Source organism: Monopterus albus, unplaced genomic scaffold (assembly GCF_001952655.1).
Source record: "Monopterus albus unplaced genomic scaffold, M_albus_1.0 scaffold29.1, whole genome shotgun sequence".
NCBI lineage: Eukaryota > Metazoa > Chordata > Actinopteri > Synbranchiformes > Synbranchidae > Monopterus > Monopterus albus.
In genome coordinates, this window is record NW_018127909.1 from 549,313 (window position 1) to 566,775 (window position 17,463).

The 17,463-nt window shown below is 40.8% G+C and overlaps 1 protein-coding gene across 1 annotated transcript in view; it reads left to right on the top strand.

Annotated features, from left to right (window-relative positions):
* frmpd1a (FERM and PDZ domain containing 1a) overlaps positions 1 to 6,010 on the top strand; it is a 59,347-nt gene extending 53,337 nt beyond the window's left edge. Inside the window, exon 16 of the mRNA XM_020596302.1 lies at positions 536 to 6,010. Coding sequence (XP_020451958.1) covers positions 536 to 4,020 — 3,485 coding nt within the window. The 3' untranslated portion in view covers positions 4,021 to 6,010. The remainder of the gene's footprint in view (positions 1 to 535) is intronic.
* Positions 6,011 to 17,463: the final 11,453 nt, after the last annotated feature.

The window sequence follows — 17,463 nt, forward strand, 5'->3', positions numbered from 1 at the left end:
CAGCAAAAAGTCTGGGAACCATTTAGCTTATACCGAGCATAGTCTGACAGATGAACCCACCTGGGGAAACAAGGCTGTATATCAATTGCTGCTTGTAAAGCTTAATTGCTAGGGTGTAATAACTGAAATAATAATAAAGTAATAAACTCCTCTCAACAAAAATTTGGGTGCTGGAGAGTAACAGGACTGTTTATAGCTTTTAGTAAGCAAATCAAACTGAAGCTATAAAAGTGAAGGAGGCAAAATAGGATTTTGAATCTTTACTTCATTGGAAACTACACCATGGTTACCCACAGTGATTTACAACTCACCATTAAAAATAGTTCATAAAAAAGCCCAATTACAACAACTGTACCAACATTGATATAAAGCTTTAGGAAAATACAAAACTAGAGTTTAATAGGTCATTAATTTGATTTGGGGTTCCATAGTCTATCTTCTCTTTCTGTGTACTGTACACAGAGAACAGGAGGAACTTTGTAGTTTTCTAGTTTTAAAAACCTTTTACTGAGTTCTTTTTTTTACTACCTTGTAGATATTTCCACAGAGATGAAACTGGACTTCCTCAGTACAATCAGCCTCAGTGACATCAAAGTCTCTATGACACATAGAGACAAAGACAGAAAAGGAGATGAGGAAGGAAGAGGCAGAGAAACATTGTTTCAGCTCAGAAAAAGATCTCGTAAGCGACGTTCCTTCATGGAAACTAATTACACCTCTATGGTGTCGTATCCAGAACCAGATTCAGAATCAAAGCGGAGCCTGGTTTCCAAAAGGCTTCATAAAAACTTCTTGGCACAAGTCAGTGATGCCCAAATGCTCGGTTCAGATCCCGAACCTTCAGATCAGACTCAGAATCCCAGCCCTACTGTCTCCTCTCTAACTCACTCCGAAGGGGAACCTGCCCAACTCGAATTAAAACCCATCCTGTCAAAACTCCACTCTCATGGCCCAGGCTCACCTTCTGGCTGTGGGTCTCATGGGCAGACTAGAGACCCACAGGTCCCCGCCAAGAGCAGGAAGCAAGAAATGGAGATGGAACCTGACACAATGGAATCCAAATCAGTCACAGATCTGGTGATGGCAGTTTGTCCTGCCATCACCATTGTCCGCTGCCGTGTAGATCCAGATGGGAAGGAGAGTGCTGATCAGTGCGGTGACAGAAAAGAGGAAAGGGAGGGACAAGAGGGCATGGGTGAGGGTAAAGAGGTGGAGAAGGAGGAGACAGCAGGTGTGTCTAGAGATGGGCCGTTTACAAGTCGTATGTTTTTACCAGAGGTCACTGAGGAAGATAAAGGGGAAGACACTCAAGAAGAGAGGATAGAAGGGGTGACAGGTTACAGTTCACAGAGACCACTCCTTGGTACTGAAAGGCAGCCAGAGGCCAACATGATGCCCACATGTTTGATAGGCGTGGATAAAACAGGTAGCAGTGGCTCTTTGCGATTTAATTTATTTACCCAAGAGCTAAACTCATATGAAGAGGATCCTATTCTTGATGGTGTGTGTGACAAGTCAAACCTTCTGTCATCTGCACCACCAGCCCCTCCACCTTCATCCCCTCTGCCTCCAATACCAGTTCCTCACAAAGAGAACGGCTGCGACAACATGGAAATTTTGACCAAAATGTCTTTATCTAATTCTGAGGAGATGCTATTTAGCAAACAAAATTGCATTAATGAATCACAATTACATTTAGATGTGGCAGCCAATGCTAATGATGAAGACGCCACGGGTGTTGTTAGTTCTGCTGTGACTACTAGTGATGATGTTACTGACAGCACTAATTCAGATGATGTTTTTGAGGATGATGAGGTGTGTAATTCCTTAAATTCTAGTTCCACTGACAAGAAAGATGACTGGACTTTGGCTACAAAGCATAGCATCCAAGCTGATTCAGTCACAGTTGGTAAAGATGAATCACAGATGAGTATTAAGTCTCCTCCCGACACTGAAGTTCCTACAAGAATCCATTCTGTTAATTTTGATTACAGACATGCAATAAACTCTGTTACTGCAAAGCTTGGAGCTGCAACAAGCATCACATCTCCAACATTTAATCCAGATCCTAGATTGAAAAGTGAGGCTGCACATGAAAACACTTTATGCTCAAATAAAAACGTGGACAAAGCCAGAAGTGAATCCACCATGCCAAGTGTTGAACCTAAGGATAGTTTAGCTAGTCCTAGCTTAGTAACAGGTATCCACAATCTCTCCAAACAGCCTCCTTCTCCAAGTCACTTCCTCTTCCAGACCTGTTCCCCGTGCATTATGGGCCGATTATCTGCCTCTACACTTAGGGAGAAGATCCAAAACCTGCCTCTTTATTTATCACGCTCCCATGAAACTCTCAATGGAACTGGTGTGGATAATGTGCCCCACAGTCCTTTTGAGGACAACAATAGGGACAACATACAGATCACCATCAAAGTTCTAGACGTGCATGATGCCACACAAACAGTGGATTCTGAAAAGGGCACAACTGCTGAATCAGTGGAGTCAGATGATTCGGATACAACAGTTACTGGATCAGAGGTGGATGAGGAGTGTTTTGTGGTGACAACTTCGGCAATTAGTTTTCACAAAGGGTCAGAAGTGAAGGAAGTTAGTTCTGCATTTCCTGTCCAAGCTGAGCCTAAATCCCAACACCAAAATCAGCTTCTACACTCTGGACCTATCAAGAACACACCAGGACCAATAACAGTGCCTCCAGCCTCCATAGTGAACAGCATGCAAAGGGATATTTCAGGCCTGAAGATAAACACTCCCGGTCCTATAATAGATTCTCCAGAATCAACAGTGGTCACAGCCCCAGGTGATGACATTCCAGATTATAAAATGAGCAATCAGTCACTTTTCATTCCTCCTCCAGTAGTGGTGACCACTCAGAATCTAAATGGGCCAGGACTGCCTTTTTATAATCAATCACAGAAAGCAAGATGGACCAGTAGCGACAGGCCTTTGATAGGTCTTTGTAGACCTTCAGAGCAGAATTCAAACTCACCAGAAACACTTTCTTCAGGCTGCAGGGTGTTTACCATCTGTGAGGGTCCATCCCAGACAAAGACTACAGCTGAAGCTGGGACTGCTTCACACTTGAAGTCTCAGCTTGGCTGCAGTTCAGTACTAGCATCTGGATGTGAGCCAGTTGTGGAGGGGGTCCAGGTACCACTGGATGCTTGTGGTTGCCCAGCTGTCTACACCAACTGCTTCAGTGGGGGAGACAGCTTTGACGATGAACTGACAATCTATGAGTTCTCTTGCCGCACACAGAGTAGTGATGCAACTCAGACTTCAGGAACCAGTATTCCTCTCATTACCTCTCCACCTGTCCCCTCATTTCTCCCTACCTCCACAACCCACTCTCCCTCCTTCCCACGCTCCCTCCTTTTCTCATCCTGTACCTCTGAGCTAAGCCCTCTCCTCTCACCATTGTCTGACACCTCCGACTGTTTCCTGTCTCAAATGCACAAGGACACCATCAGTCAGCTAGGACAGCAGCACTACCCAGAACCCCCAGCAGGTTTCCAAGTGCTCCGTGTAGATGTGGATCAGTTACTTTCAATTTTAGAAAGTAGTGGTGCTGACCAATCTGTGATAGGTCATGGAGGTCGCCACCCAAGGGACACTTGCCCTGCCCACTTTACAGAGAATAAGCGGGTGCTCCAGATCGAGGCACGACGACTGATGTCAGGCTGCCAGAAGATAGTGGGGATTGGACAGAGCCCAGAGGAAATGCTTTACTCCCTGGCCGACAGTTTCCAGACCCTGGTGGGGTTAGCTGTCATATGCCTCTGGTTCTCTGGCTGTGACAGATGTGACCAGAGGAACACAGAGGTAGTTGCTGGTCTGGCAGATGTGGCCCGCTCATTCAGGGACTTCTGTCTGGCAGCAGAGCGAGTCAGCAGCAAGCGCAGCTGCCAGGACCTGAGCACCAAGCTGCTGGCCAAACAGTGCACCGCACTTACCGCCTCAGTCTTCTGCCTCACTCAGCTGTTCCGCACACTCACTGCGCTATGAGTGAACCACACCCTCTGAAGACTTGAAATGACTTTCAGGCAACCCATGTCACCTCAGATACATGCAGTCACCAGTGAGCTCACAGCTGCTGCAGATGTGGGCAGCGTGTGACCTGGGGAGTAAAGCAGGAGGTGAGATTACCTGGGAGCTCCATGACAGTTCAAATCACAAAAACATCGGATCCAGTTTGCTCTTCACTGCAAATTAACAATGCAGAGATTGTTGAGGTGCATGTGGTGACTGAATATATGCTGTGCATGTAACATAGCCTACACACTGTAGACTGGTGCAAGCTGTAAAAGCAGAACCTACTTGCATTCCAGTGTCGATGAACTGATGTACTTGAATGTATTCAGTGTTATTAAGTGTACTAATTTGTTGATTTATTTAAGTAATGAGTTACTGCAGTACATCTGAGCAAGCAAGGAATGTAAAGACAAAGAAATAAAGGTGAAATGTTTACAGGCATAGCTTTAGGCACAGGGAGGTAGTGCTGTTTGACACATTTACTCAAACACAAAATGAATCAACCTGTGACTCATCCATTCATACTGTAGACGGGTGTTTTTATTTTAACTAACTGATCATGTTAATCTTTTGTTTCCTATGATCTTGTGACAAGAAACACTGCAACTAGTGATGCTAATATTCTTCAGGCTGTCTGTAATGTGCTTATTGAATGTTACTGTTTACAAAACCAAAAACTTGAGTGAGAAATGATTTGATCAGATCAAGTCTCAGGCCGTTTTGCCATTTTATAAAACTAGCAGCAGAGTGCTGATGTATGTGTGCTGTATGAGTTTATGAAACAGTCTGAACGAGGTACAGTCCTTTACACGCTGAAGTTGTTGTCACTTTGCTCACACATTGGTATGATTTGTGAAAATGTAACATGTTTGCTAACTTTTCTCCCATTGGTTTGTCAGCACTTGCTTTCTCCAGCTCCAGTTTGAAAAACTGAACCTCCAGTGCATGGTGATGGCTGTCAATCACTGGTCTAGTGTTCTGTTTACTACTAATATATGACTGTTGAGATTCCCCATGCTGTGACTTGGCACTTCCCAAAAGATATATATGGTATGTTATATAGTAAGGATTTTATGAACCTTACGTTTCAATTGTTCTGCAAGCTTTTCAAGGTCATAAAAACCTGCACAATTCTGTCTGAGCTTCAACCTGTAAAGTTTTGTGGATGGTTCAACTTGAACAAAGTCAGACTCCTTATTGTCATTTATAACATGTTTATACTGTATTTTCTTAAACTGCCCTAATACTATATGGTATAAAAGGCACAAATGATAAACTTGAACCAGTAGAACACAGCTTCTAACACAGGAAAAATCCCACTGACTGTGTTTCATATGCAGGTCATGCAAAATCATTAAAACATCCATCACATCACATTTATCCAGATTTACTGAGGCTGCAGTCATTACATAATTCTCTGCACAAATGGCACTATAAATAATGCTGAGGAGAAGCTGTCAGTTTTTTCTTTAAGCTGCATTAAATGATTTTACCACTAGAGGGAAGACCATTTTAAACAAAATCACAGCACTAACATATAAAAGTTGTGACAGTGCACTGATGAGCAAAACAGCATTGTTTTTTTTGTGTTCAAATACCTAAAACAACCTACTGTATTTGCCAACATGTACAGTATGAGATGTCCTTAAAGTGCTCAGGGAAAAACAGAACATCTACAATTCAGTGAAAATGAGTAAACCCCATCTGCATATGACAAGTCAGAAATCCAGAACCGCTATTTACCATTGAACAGGGAGAAGGTGTGAACTCCTGTGGATTTGAACCTTACTGCAGGTGAAACTTCTTACCACTGTGCCACCAAAGACGAGCTTGATTTCCAATATAATATGCAACAGTTGTGGGGTTTTTTATGTGTAAACTGCATGTATGAATGTTCTTTATATGAGTATAACCAGTATTATATCTCATACTTAACAGTGTTTGTGTTATGCACCATTTTTAATATTTTAAATGTAGGTAAATTGCTTTTATGTGAGGACAGAAGTGCAACATAATATCTGTCCAAAGCCAGTGAGGTCCAAAAACATTTATGAAGCTCACTTCTGCCAGGATAAGAAAGAAAGAAAAAAAGAATGGCAAAAAGATCAATATTGATAATTATTCATATAATATACAATATAAATGATAAATGCTTGCAAGGGGTTTTTGTCCTTGCTACAGTGATGTAGAAGTATAGCCCAATCTGCCCATGGAGACACCATTGTTCTGTGTAGTTAGGTGCAGAAGATGGCACATTTTCGACCACACACTGTTGTGCCATGGGCAGTGATGAGCAATGACTTAGCCTATATCCATCCATTATCTATATCGCTAATTCGAGGAGGGCACAGCCAATCCCAGCTGACATTGGGTGAGAGGCGGTGTACACCCTGGACAGGTCGCCAGTCTATCACAGGGCTGACACGTAGACAACCAACCACACACACATTCACACCTCGGGCAATTTAGTCTTAGCCTAGAGTCTGCATATATATGGATTTCTGTTTGCCTTGTCATGATATGTATGAACATGTGGACACAAAGAGGAACATTTACTAAGGTTTTGCAGAATCAAAATCAGAAGCTCATTTTGCAGCTCATTTTTCAGCACTAAACAGTGAAATTGTATGTTTTTATTTACTAAAAAAGTGCTGCTGTCAGGCTTTGTATTGGAAAAAAACAAAAGAGGCACCACCTCTAAAATGAGAAGTTCAAACTGATTAAAAAACTGAACTTTATTACCATAATGAAGCTGCATTTATTGGCTGTCTCACTGACTGTCACACTGGGAATATATTTGCTGTGGGAATAAGTATCTACAGACAGTAGTGGACGAAGTACTTAAATTGCTTACTTAAATAAAAGTAGCAATAGCACAGTGTAAAAATACTCAGTTACAAGTAAAAGTCCTGCATTCAAAATGTTACTTAACTAAAAGTGCAAAAGCACTGGCATCAAAATATACTTAAAGTAAAAGTGCTTGCTATGCAGAATAACATACTTCACATTAATGTGTATTAATGGATTATAATTATTGATGCATTATGTGTATATGACATTTAAGGTTGCAGCTGGCAAATGTGGACTTAATTTTAACTACTATATATGCTTATAATTTGAATTATGTAGGGGATAATTTCTGATTTTCCCACCAGGGTCAATAAAGTCAGATTATTATATTTTCTATGGTTAATCTGATTCTGTTTGTTTTTATTATGTAGCTCCCAAGCAAGTTTCCCAGCACCTCTTTCAGTTACATAATCATTGAAAACCTGTTGATCGATTTGAAGAGGGCTGTACATAGCAGACAGCCAAGTAATCTGGTAAACTTGGAACAAGTAGGCCACGAGGAATGGGCTAAAATTACACCTGAAAGGATACAAACACTGCTCAGAGCAGAGTTAGTATCATGAGACCTCAATGCTGCCACTCCTAGATACTTGCAGTGTTTTCACATCCTTCACCTGGATATTTGAAATCCAGTTCAGCCTGATCCAAACTGCTGCAGCCTCCTCATTATAAAAACACATTTATGCAAATTGTACCGGTGTTGCTTAAGGCTTTTTTTCAGCCTTTAAATTCAGACTGGCAACTGAAGGTGCCTCCACAGGCCCAGGGGCCCAATGTGTCGTATGCTGTATTTCAAGTGACTATTAACACTTCTTGTTGGAAAGTCAATAAAACTGTTACAATTATGCGGAACCTGACAAAGAGACAAAACTACGGCAAACGTGCACAATGGCAACACAGAAAATAAATATTTAGTTCTGGGGTGTCTCATAGGTCTGTCCCCTGGGGCCATGGCTGAGATGAGGACAGTCTGAAACAGTCACGTGTGAACAGTAATGTTCAGTTATAGCAGACTGCGCTACTGCAGTGTTCAAATATATTAGTGGCAGTGCCTTCACCTCCCAAATATGGGACTGGATCACTGGGCAGTTTTACACTCAGTGGCCAGTCAGAAGTCTTGAAACAAGTGTTGTGTCATTGACAAGAAGGTCTGTAACGTGGACCTTTATAGAAGAGCCTCTGGCTACAAAGGCAGAATCATGTACTCTGTCACCTTTGACAACAGACAGTAGGCAGCAGATTGGCCCATTAATTATCTGTACATATTTGCAGAGTCATGCCTCTATAAGCCATCATCTCATGTATCCTACATACACTGATATCAGGACATAACACCTGAGTGAAAAGCAGTCATGACTTCTCAGAGAGGAAATACTGAGTAACAAATGCATTAAAACAAACGGTAATTAGTAAGTGGGACAAGGTCACCGATCCTATACTTACACTCAGTTGTCAATTCATTAGGTACACCAAGAAAAAAAATCTACTACAAACTATCACAGTCCTGCAAAAATCCTCCGTTCATGATGGTTCAAGGTTCAAAGTGTTTATTGTCACATGCACAGTAAGGAAACGTGTTTTCCTGCACAATGAAATTCATACTTTGCTGTTCACACTGAATGCCAAACAACACAAGTGAAAAATAGATAAATAGTAGCACAAATCTAAAGGCACTTTAAACAGTGAGAGAAAAGAAATATAATACAAAATCTAATAAGCACACAATAAGAGATTATGTATGCTCCTGAGGAGCTGTATGTGCAATAGTCAGCAGTGAGTGTGCAATTATGTATGTGCAACTGAGCATGTAAAGAGTACAGGTGGAATTACATGAAGTATTTCCTGGTAATAAACTCCTGTTAGCTGTTTAGGAGTCTGATGGCAGAGGGAAAGAAAGAGTTTTTCAGTCTGGAGGTCCTGCATTTCACACTTCTGAACCTCCAGCCAGAGGTTAGGGAGGTGAACAGTCCATGCTGGGGGTGGGTGGGATCTTTGAGGATGGAGGCAGCTTTCCTGCACACCCTGTGGTGGTAGATGCTCTGCAGAGAGGGTAGTGGAGTCCTGGTGATCTTCACCCCAGTCTTTACCACTCTCTGCAGGCGCTTGCGGTCCATAGCAGTAGTGCTGCCATACCAGACAGTGATGCTGCTGGTCAAGATGCTCTCAGTGATGCAGCTGTAGAAGTTGCAAAGGATCCTAGGCAACATGTCAAACCTCCTCAGCCTCCTCAAGAAGTAGAGCCGCCGTTGGGCCTTCTTGACCAGCTGTGTGGTGTTATTTGTCCAAGCGAGGTCCTCACTGATGTGGACGCCCAGGTATTTGAAGCTGCTCACCCTATCCATTTCGAGCTCCCAGATGAACAGTGGCTGATGAGATCTCCTCTCCTTCCTCATGTCCACTATCATCTTCTTTGTCTTGTCCGTGTTGAGGGTGAGGTTATTGTCCTTGCACCATGACACCAGACTGGCCACCTCCCTCCTCTAGGCTGCTTCGTCAGTGATGCGACCTGTTGTCCACGAACTTTAGGATGATGTTATCCTTGTGGGAGGTGACACAGTCATGGGTGAAGAGGATGGGACTGAGGACGCTGATGGTGATAATGGTCAGTTTCTGTTGAAAGTGTTTATGAGCTGTTGAATCAGATTTTATGGCATATTGCAGGACATGTTACCATTTGTACCTAATGAATTGTATTGTGTTACTCTTAGATAATATTTTGTCTGTTCGCATTGGCATAAATGGGCGTTTAAGGCCATGTCCGAAATTACTCCCTGCTTTCCATGTCATGTTGTGGTGTTTTTAAAGCTGTGTGTGTAAATGAGTGCACCACATTGCACTCAAAAAAATCATAAAAGTAGTGCAACATGGCATGTATATTACTATCTGCCAACAATCCCACAATGCAACACTCCTCATTTTAGAGGGAAAACTTCTATAGCTGTTAGTGATGACACAAAATGCTGATGATTAGTTAGTGTCCAAAATCTCATTTTTTGATCACTTCTGAGTTAACTATTTACTGCACATTAGGATATACCGAAGTGAATAGGGAGTGATTTCACAATGTCAGATTTTGCCTTACTGTTCCCTGTTTAGACTTGGGTTGTCCAAAACTAAGGGATTTAAACTTATTGACCCTCTGCAAACTTAACCCAGAAAATGTCACATTAGCAAATATACCCATTCAGGATTCAAATGTTAAACACCAACTTATTTTTGAATTACTTTCACCTGCATATTAGGCTATATACACATTTCTAATTTTGTACAGATGTCATGTTCATGGGCTGTGGTTTTCTTATTTTAACTGCTGTTTAAACAATAACATTTAAAATTATTAGATGGAGAGTTTAATCTACTATATAAAGCATATTTGAGAAGTTGATCATACTCTTCTGTATGTAAAAATCTGATTCTGCAAAGTGAATAGTATCTACAACTGTCAGATAAACATAGTGGAGTACAAAGTATAATATTTCCATCTGAAGTGTAGTGAAACACAAATATACCTCAAAACAGCACTATGATACTTGAGTTTGGTTATCTGCTCAATAGAAATGGCAAAGTAAAAAAAAAAGATTCAAAGATTTTAACAGGTACTGCTCAGTTCTCAGACTTGAGTAGTATTAATTACAGTAGATGTGGATTAACAACACATTACAAATTAGATCACCAGATAAATTTTTGATTTAACAGTATTGAGAATGTCTATCACATTTGTCATTTCTATTTCAGCTGTGGACCTACAGTTACTCAGCAAAAACAAACATCACTATGCAAAGACTTCCTGGTAAAGAGGTCTACCTCAAGGCACTTGAAGCAGAGCCAGCACTGGGCAGTTGCAACTGGAAAGATTTAAAGAATAATGTCCACAACTCCATCATGTCTCAAAAAAGGAAATTGTTGTAGTTCATTTTTAATTTATGTTGTAAAAATATAGCCAGTTGTGACTAATTTTGTGTGCTAAATTGTTTATCAAGCTTCTATCAATGGAGTGGGTGAATTAAAATAGGTAAATCAAGATTAGAGGACTTTGACAAGCATTGCTTTCAGTGTTACTGGTGTTAAGCAAACTTAGCAAGTGACATGTAAGATTGAAAAAACCTAAAGTTTAGATGTCTGCAAAACTACCCTGTTTTAAATGCAGAGATGCATACCATATACTATTTTTATAATACAATTAAAATACAATCAAATTTAACCCTTGTGTTGCGACCAGGTCAAATTGACCCTTTTTTAGATTTTTACTGAAAGAAAACTGACAAAAGGAAAAAAAAAAAGCTGTTGACCTGAACCTATGTGGACTATACATTTATATTTACATATAAATAGTCTGAACAAAAGCCCCAGGGACTCTATGCTTTGTTATCACCAGGAAGTACCACGGGAATGGAGCTCTATAGTTGGGGGAAAGGAACCGGCTAGCTCTATCGGTGACCCAGAGCTCCAGGCACCCGGGCGCACCGGTTGAACCTGTGTACCCACACTTAAGCACTGCCCCCCCAGGTTACACAATTCAAAACTGCCCGGCCATAACTTCGTGCCCCTGCTACTCCAAATGGAGTTTCATGCCTCTGGTACTACACAGAAATTTTTCCAAGTCCCAATATTGATTACCAGGACCACAGGTCATTAATTTTTCTAAGTCCCAAACAGGCCATACTGCACTCTGCTTCACCCATGGAGAACCACACATCTCCAGCCAGGCTCTTATCATCTGTGGGCCCTCACACTGACCCCCCCCCCCCCTTTCGGCCGGTAGGCATACTGCAGGGGGTCCAGGGTGTCCGGTATACTGCTCTGAATGCGGGCCAGCACCACTCTCTCAAAACACTTCATAATAATTGAGGTGAGTGCCACTGACCTGTAGTCGTTCAGGCAGGTGACCGGGCTCTTCTTGGGAAGGGAGATGGTCGTGGGCTTAAACCAGGTGGGAACGATGCTCTGGCTGAGGAAGAGAATCAGAATCAGAATCTGCTTTATTGGCCAGGTGTGATGGACACACGAGGAATTTGACTCTGGTACATTGGCTCTCAATGTGCAAACAGTAAACCAGCATAAGGCTGTGTAATATAACAAAATAGCAGTATTAACATCAACATCAACAAACAGTGCAAACAATGCAAAATAAGCAGTTTAAACAGACAGTAAACAATGCAGACAACAAAGGAATGTTCATTAAGATGACGTAAATAGGGATAAAACAGAGTACTTAAGAACTAGAGACCTGTATGAGTCTGTATAATCTGTACGAGGTATATTTACAGGTATTGCACTGAGGGTTATTGTCCAATCATACTGTCATTGGTTAAGTGTTCATCAGAGTGACAGCCTGGGGGAAGAAACTGTCCCTGTGTCTGGTTGTCTTGGTGCACAGTGACCTGTAACAAGCTGAAAAAGTGAATGCAGAGCAGAAGCTACAGAAGGTAGAGGAGTTGAAGAGGAATCTGACGTCACAGCAGATGTTTTCACCAAAGCGAAATCACACAGTGAAGCTGCTGTGAAAGCAAGTTTTATTGTGGCAGAGGAGATAGCTAAATGAACCCAGCCATTTACCAAGGGAGAGTTTCTGAAGAATGCAGCGTATTCTTTTATGAGTCAAGTATCACTTTTAAACATTTATTATCACAATTGAATAGACTATCGAATAAAGCAATTTACAGAGCACTCGGTTCCGTCTCTATCTGAAGCCCTGACCATCAACAGCAAAACCGTTCAGTCTGCCTTCAGGACAGAGGAACGCCTTTCTTCCTGAAACCCAATCTTTAATACAATTTTTGAAATGTGTAAAAGTAGGTTGATCTGGTGCCTCTCATGCTGTTCCATTGGTCCATCCATCCATTCCCAAGGTCCCTTCTGCTCTAATGAATAAAGGCAGTTAGTGATTAATTAAACACATCTGTCGCCGTTGTAAAAAAAAGGTTAAAGACAGGAAGTGAAGTGTGAGGCCAGTCGAGTTGAAATAATGTTAGTGAAACAACATTATTACCAGCAAAGTGTAGAGACAGATCAGAGGAATTGAAGTGGGAGAGTTACTAACGTGTCAGCTCAGCAGAATGTTATTTGTGATGCGTTATGGATGAGGAGAGGAGTCTGTCAACAGATAACCACGTGAACAAGTGCAGAGAGACATGATCTGGATGTGGATGCTAGAGAAGGACAGGGGACATCAGATAAGGTGAGTTGGGGCTGCAGCGTGTTCTTTTATGAAGAATAATCGGAGTCAAGTATCAATTTTAAACATTTATTATCACAATTGAATAGACTATCGAATAAAGCAATTTACAGAGCTCTGGGTTCCGTCTCTATCTGAAGCCCTGACCCTAAACAGCAAAACCGTTCAGCTCGTCTTCAGGACAAGAGGGAACACCTACCTGCCTGAAACCCAATCTCTTATACAATTTTTGAAATGTGCAATGTGGGTTGATCTGGTGCCTCTCGTGCTGTTCCATTGGTCCATCTGTCCATTTCCCAAGGCCCCTTCTGCTCCAATCAAGAAAGACAGTTTTCCTAGAGAGGGAGGAAAACCTAGCACTGCCTGTGTGTGTGTGTGTGTATGAAAATAGCTATTTTACCAGGCAGCTGTTTCTTCTAGACCAATATCTGACTATAACCTTGGTGTAAATCTTAGTATCTTATCAAACCCTAACTCCCCTGGCTTCAAAGCTCAGAGGGAATAATGAACTCTTGTAGAAAAGGCAACAAATCTAATGAAAGCCTGTGGGATGATTAGACCTGGGAAAGTTACTCAGTGCACCAGACTTTTAATCTCAAGAGCCTGCAATATCACACAAAGTTTTCAGTGTCCATACAGCAACTTATTTTCTAAATGAACAACAGTCATGGTGTCAATCTTCTACTAAATAAGTACTTACTTCAATCAAATGTTAGAACCAATCCTAGAGTATAACTTTGTTAATCATTTTACCCAACAAGAGCTGCATGATGAAAGTGTGCGACGTCTTGTGTCCAGACAAAAAGCAGGTGTTTGCAAATGTAAGCCTTAGCAGAAATACGGTTGCTGATTTTAAGTTCAAGTTTATTTATTTTGGAATAATATTGTATCCTGTCTGTTTCGATTCATATTTATGTTAAAAAAAACGTTCAGTGTTAGTTTGTTTAATAAATTTTTATCCTGTATGGCCCGCGACCTAAAGTGTGCTTTGAGTTTTGGCCCCCTGTGCAATTGAGTTTGACACCCCTGCAATAGGGCAATGTTGAATATCTTTATGTAAATACCAACAAGGTGCTTTTATCATATTATTTCAATCCACACAGCTTGGCAGATACTATTACTGTATTTGAGATCATATTGCCTACCTTTAGATTTCAGAAGACAATTAGCTAGCATTACTCTAGATAAACTGAATCCAATATGATATAAAAAGCCTAATAACATTATCCAAAGCAAGAACAGGGCTCCACACCAACATTTCATACTGGTGACACTGGATAAACTGTCTTCACCAGGCTGACTGACAGGATAAATGTTGGCCTACTGTACAAAAATTGTTTTCATGTAATCTACATTGAAATCTGCAATGTTTTAATGTATGGATTTATTAATTTTATTCATTTCCCTAGCTTGCTATAGACGGTGGGGGGAAGTGGAACCAGAAACCTCAGAGTGACACAAGCACCTGGATCAGTCATAGCAGATACCAGTATAAAGTTTGCAAGGTGTACATAACAGGAATTTGTGTGATTCAAACAGTTGTCTGTGGAGATTACACTTCACTAAATACACCAGAGGGCAACAATAGACTTGAAGGATTAAAAGCACGACCAGGACACGTCTCACATCTCACAGTTAGTATTTAACAGATAGAAAGTCTGTCTGTTCCATGAGAAGGAAAGTGATGGCCTTGTGGACTAATGTTGCTATGACAGCATGATGGAGATGGTTTGCTTATGTGCTTGGCATCTGTCTTTTGTATCTGTCCTATAATTTCTACAGTGACGTTAGGACAGCTGCTGTTTTTTAACCCCCATTAATTGAGTAGTCACACCAAGTGCTGCCTTTGAAATGAATTCAGCTGCACCTTAAATAAATCTGGTCGTAAAATTTAACTGATCACTCGCAGTCTGAAGCCCTGCACTGGAATAATGACTGGACCAGGATGATTTCCCTTAAAAAAGAAAAAAAAAGTGCAGGGCTCTATGGCCTTGCTTATATAGCCTATAGGAAAAAATGGCTCTGGAGAAAGGCAAAGATAAGAATTTATTGAGAGGAATTCAACTGCCTTGCCCTACGCAGAGTAACTGGAATTAACTCTACTTTTAGCAGCTGCACCAAGTAAAGTACACGATACCTCGATAACTGTAAACCAATATTATATTTAATCTGAAAGATTCGGTTTCTTTTACTTTTAATACCTTATTTTCTACATTCTGGCCTGTAAAATAGGCCAACGAGTGAGAGCTGAGAAGTGCAGAATATTGTGGTGTCCTTGCTGCCTTCAGCTCAGCCTTAATTAATGGGCCATCAAGAGGAGGGGCCACTCCCCCCTGCACCTGCAGGTCTGCTGCCCCGTTAACCTGCCCATCCCCCATGCTTGGAGAAGTGCACTGCGCAGCAATGAGAAAACTGCGTCGATGGAAACAAATAGCATGGCCCTGCAGAGATTTAAACAGAGAATGCGGACATTGAGAAGGCATCACGAAAAATGTGAGAAGCGATTTTCAGAAACACCTTCTGTTCAGGTAAGTTTCAAAATCTTAAATTTTTGCTCTGTCATTGGTGTCTGTGCAACATTATTTTGCCAGGAAAAACACTCAGACTTTTTAATGCAGAATGTTGTCAAGTAATGGTAATATACAAGCTAGAAAGTTTTATGCTAGTAATTGTCAAGTAGTAATACTTTTCATATCAAGACAAGGTTCCAGACAGCATGTTGTGCAAATAAATTTACATATGATGATCTCAAAAATGTTAACTACCAAAGAAACGTATTCTGAGCACTTCAGCAGTCTGACAGGAGAGTGAAGCTAAATTGTGACTAATGTGGGTTTTACATATTAGTTTTATTTCTTTTGTCAGTGTCACAGAAGTGTTAACCAGGTTGTGTTTTAGGACTGACCATAGTTAATGAGAGGTTTCTAATTGTTTGCCTCATGTCCTTATTTATGTAGGAAGGACAGATTCAGTCATTTAAATCTGAAATAAGTGTATGAAATTTTTAAATGTAGTGTCTAAATGTTGTGAAAAGATGAACTGTTACTAAAACATGACAATAGCACTGTAGAATACATTATTCGTTGTTGCCTGTCCCCAGTATTATTTTGTTTAAAATATTTAAAATGTAGCATAAAATAAGTTTTACATCTTTTTTGGTATCAGGTCCATGACGTGATGGCTGTGACACCAATGCAGGTATGTGCCTTAAGAAATTTTTTACCCAATCCTGCCATGGAATCTTCACATAATAGTTGATAGTAGGTATAATTAATTAATTTGAGGAAGGATGATTTTAATATAAATATATGAGTTAGAATAAACTCAATTCCACAATTGAAATCATATGTAAAGCACTAGAAAACTCAAATGGGATTTCACAGAACCAGCATTATTCTCTGAAAGTATATTTATCAGGCCAGCTACATTTATGTAACCTAAACTGAAGTTACATTTTCCAAAGGGTGGGGTAGCCCCAGTTTATGACTCATGTATTACATACGTTTGAGTCACAGGAATAACTCTTCCACTGACCTGTGGAACTGATACATATTGACCATTTTAACCACTGTCATTTGACAACCCTCAAATTCCAAAGGTATTGCCCAAACCCTCATTGATGTGGAATCAAAAATAATCCTGTCCAGTCTACAAAATATATAATTTTAATCTGTTTCTTGGGTATGTAAATAAATTGATATAAATAAATGCATAAAGATGGGAACAGGAAATAATATTGCCATTCCAGCTTTGTGTGAAAGCACATAGATTTTCTCAAAAACAGCCAGAGAGAGTTTAAATTTCATGCAGACGCATCAGGGAAATATTTCTGCAAGGGCGCTAGAATACATGTCATCTGTTTCTTTGTTGTACTTGGAGAGAGTGACTAAAATGTCTGAATAAAAGCAACAGTTCAGGAAAGCATGGTAACTGGAAGGAGGAAAGAAGATAAGGAAACGTGGTGGAATGAGGAAGTACAGGACAGCATTCAGAGGAAGAGGCTAGCTAAAAAGAAGTGGGACGTAGAAAGGACTGAAGACAGTAGACAGGATTACAAGAAATCGCAGCGTAAAGTGAAGAAGGAGGTGGCAATGGCCAAACAGAAAGCATATGATGAGTTGTATGCCAGGTTAGACAGGAGGGAAGGCGAGAAGGACTTGTACAGATTAGCGAGACAGAGATGGGAAGGATGTGTAACAGATAAGGGCGATTAAAGACAGAGATGGAAAGGTGCTAACAAGTGAGGAGAGTGTGCAGAGAAGATGGAAGGAGTATTTTGATGAACTAATGAATGAGGAAAATGAGAGGGAAAGAAGGGGGGAAGAGGTGAATATTGTAGAGCAGGAAGTAGCAAAGATTAGAAAGGATGAGGTGAGGAAGGCTCTGAGGAG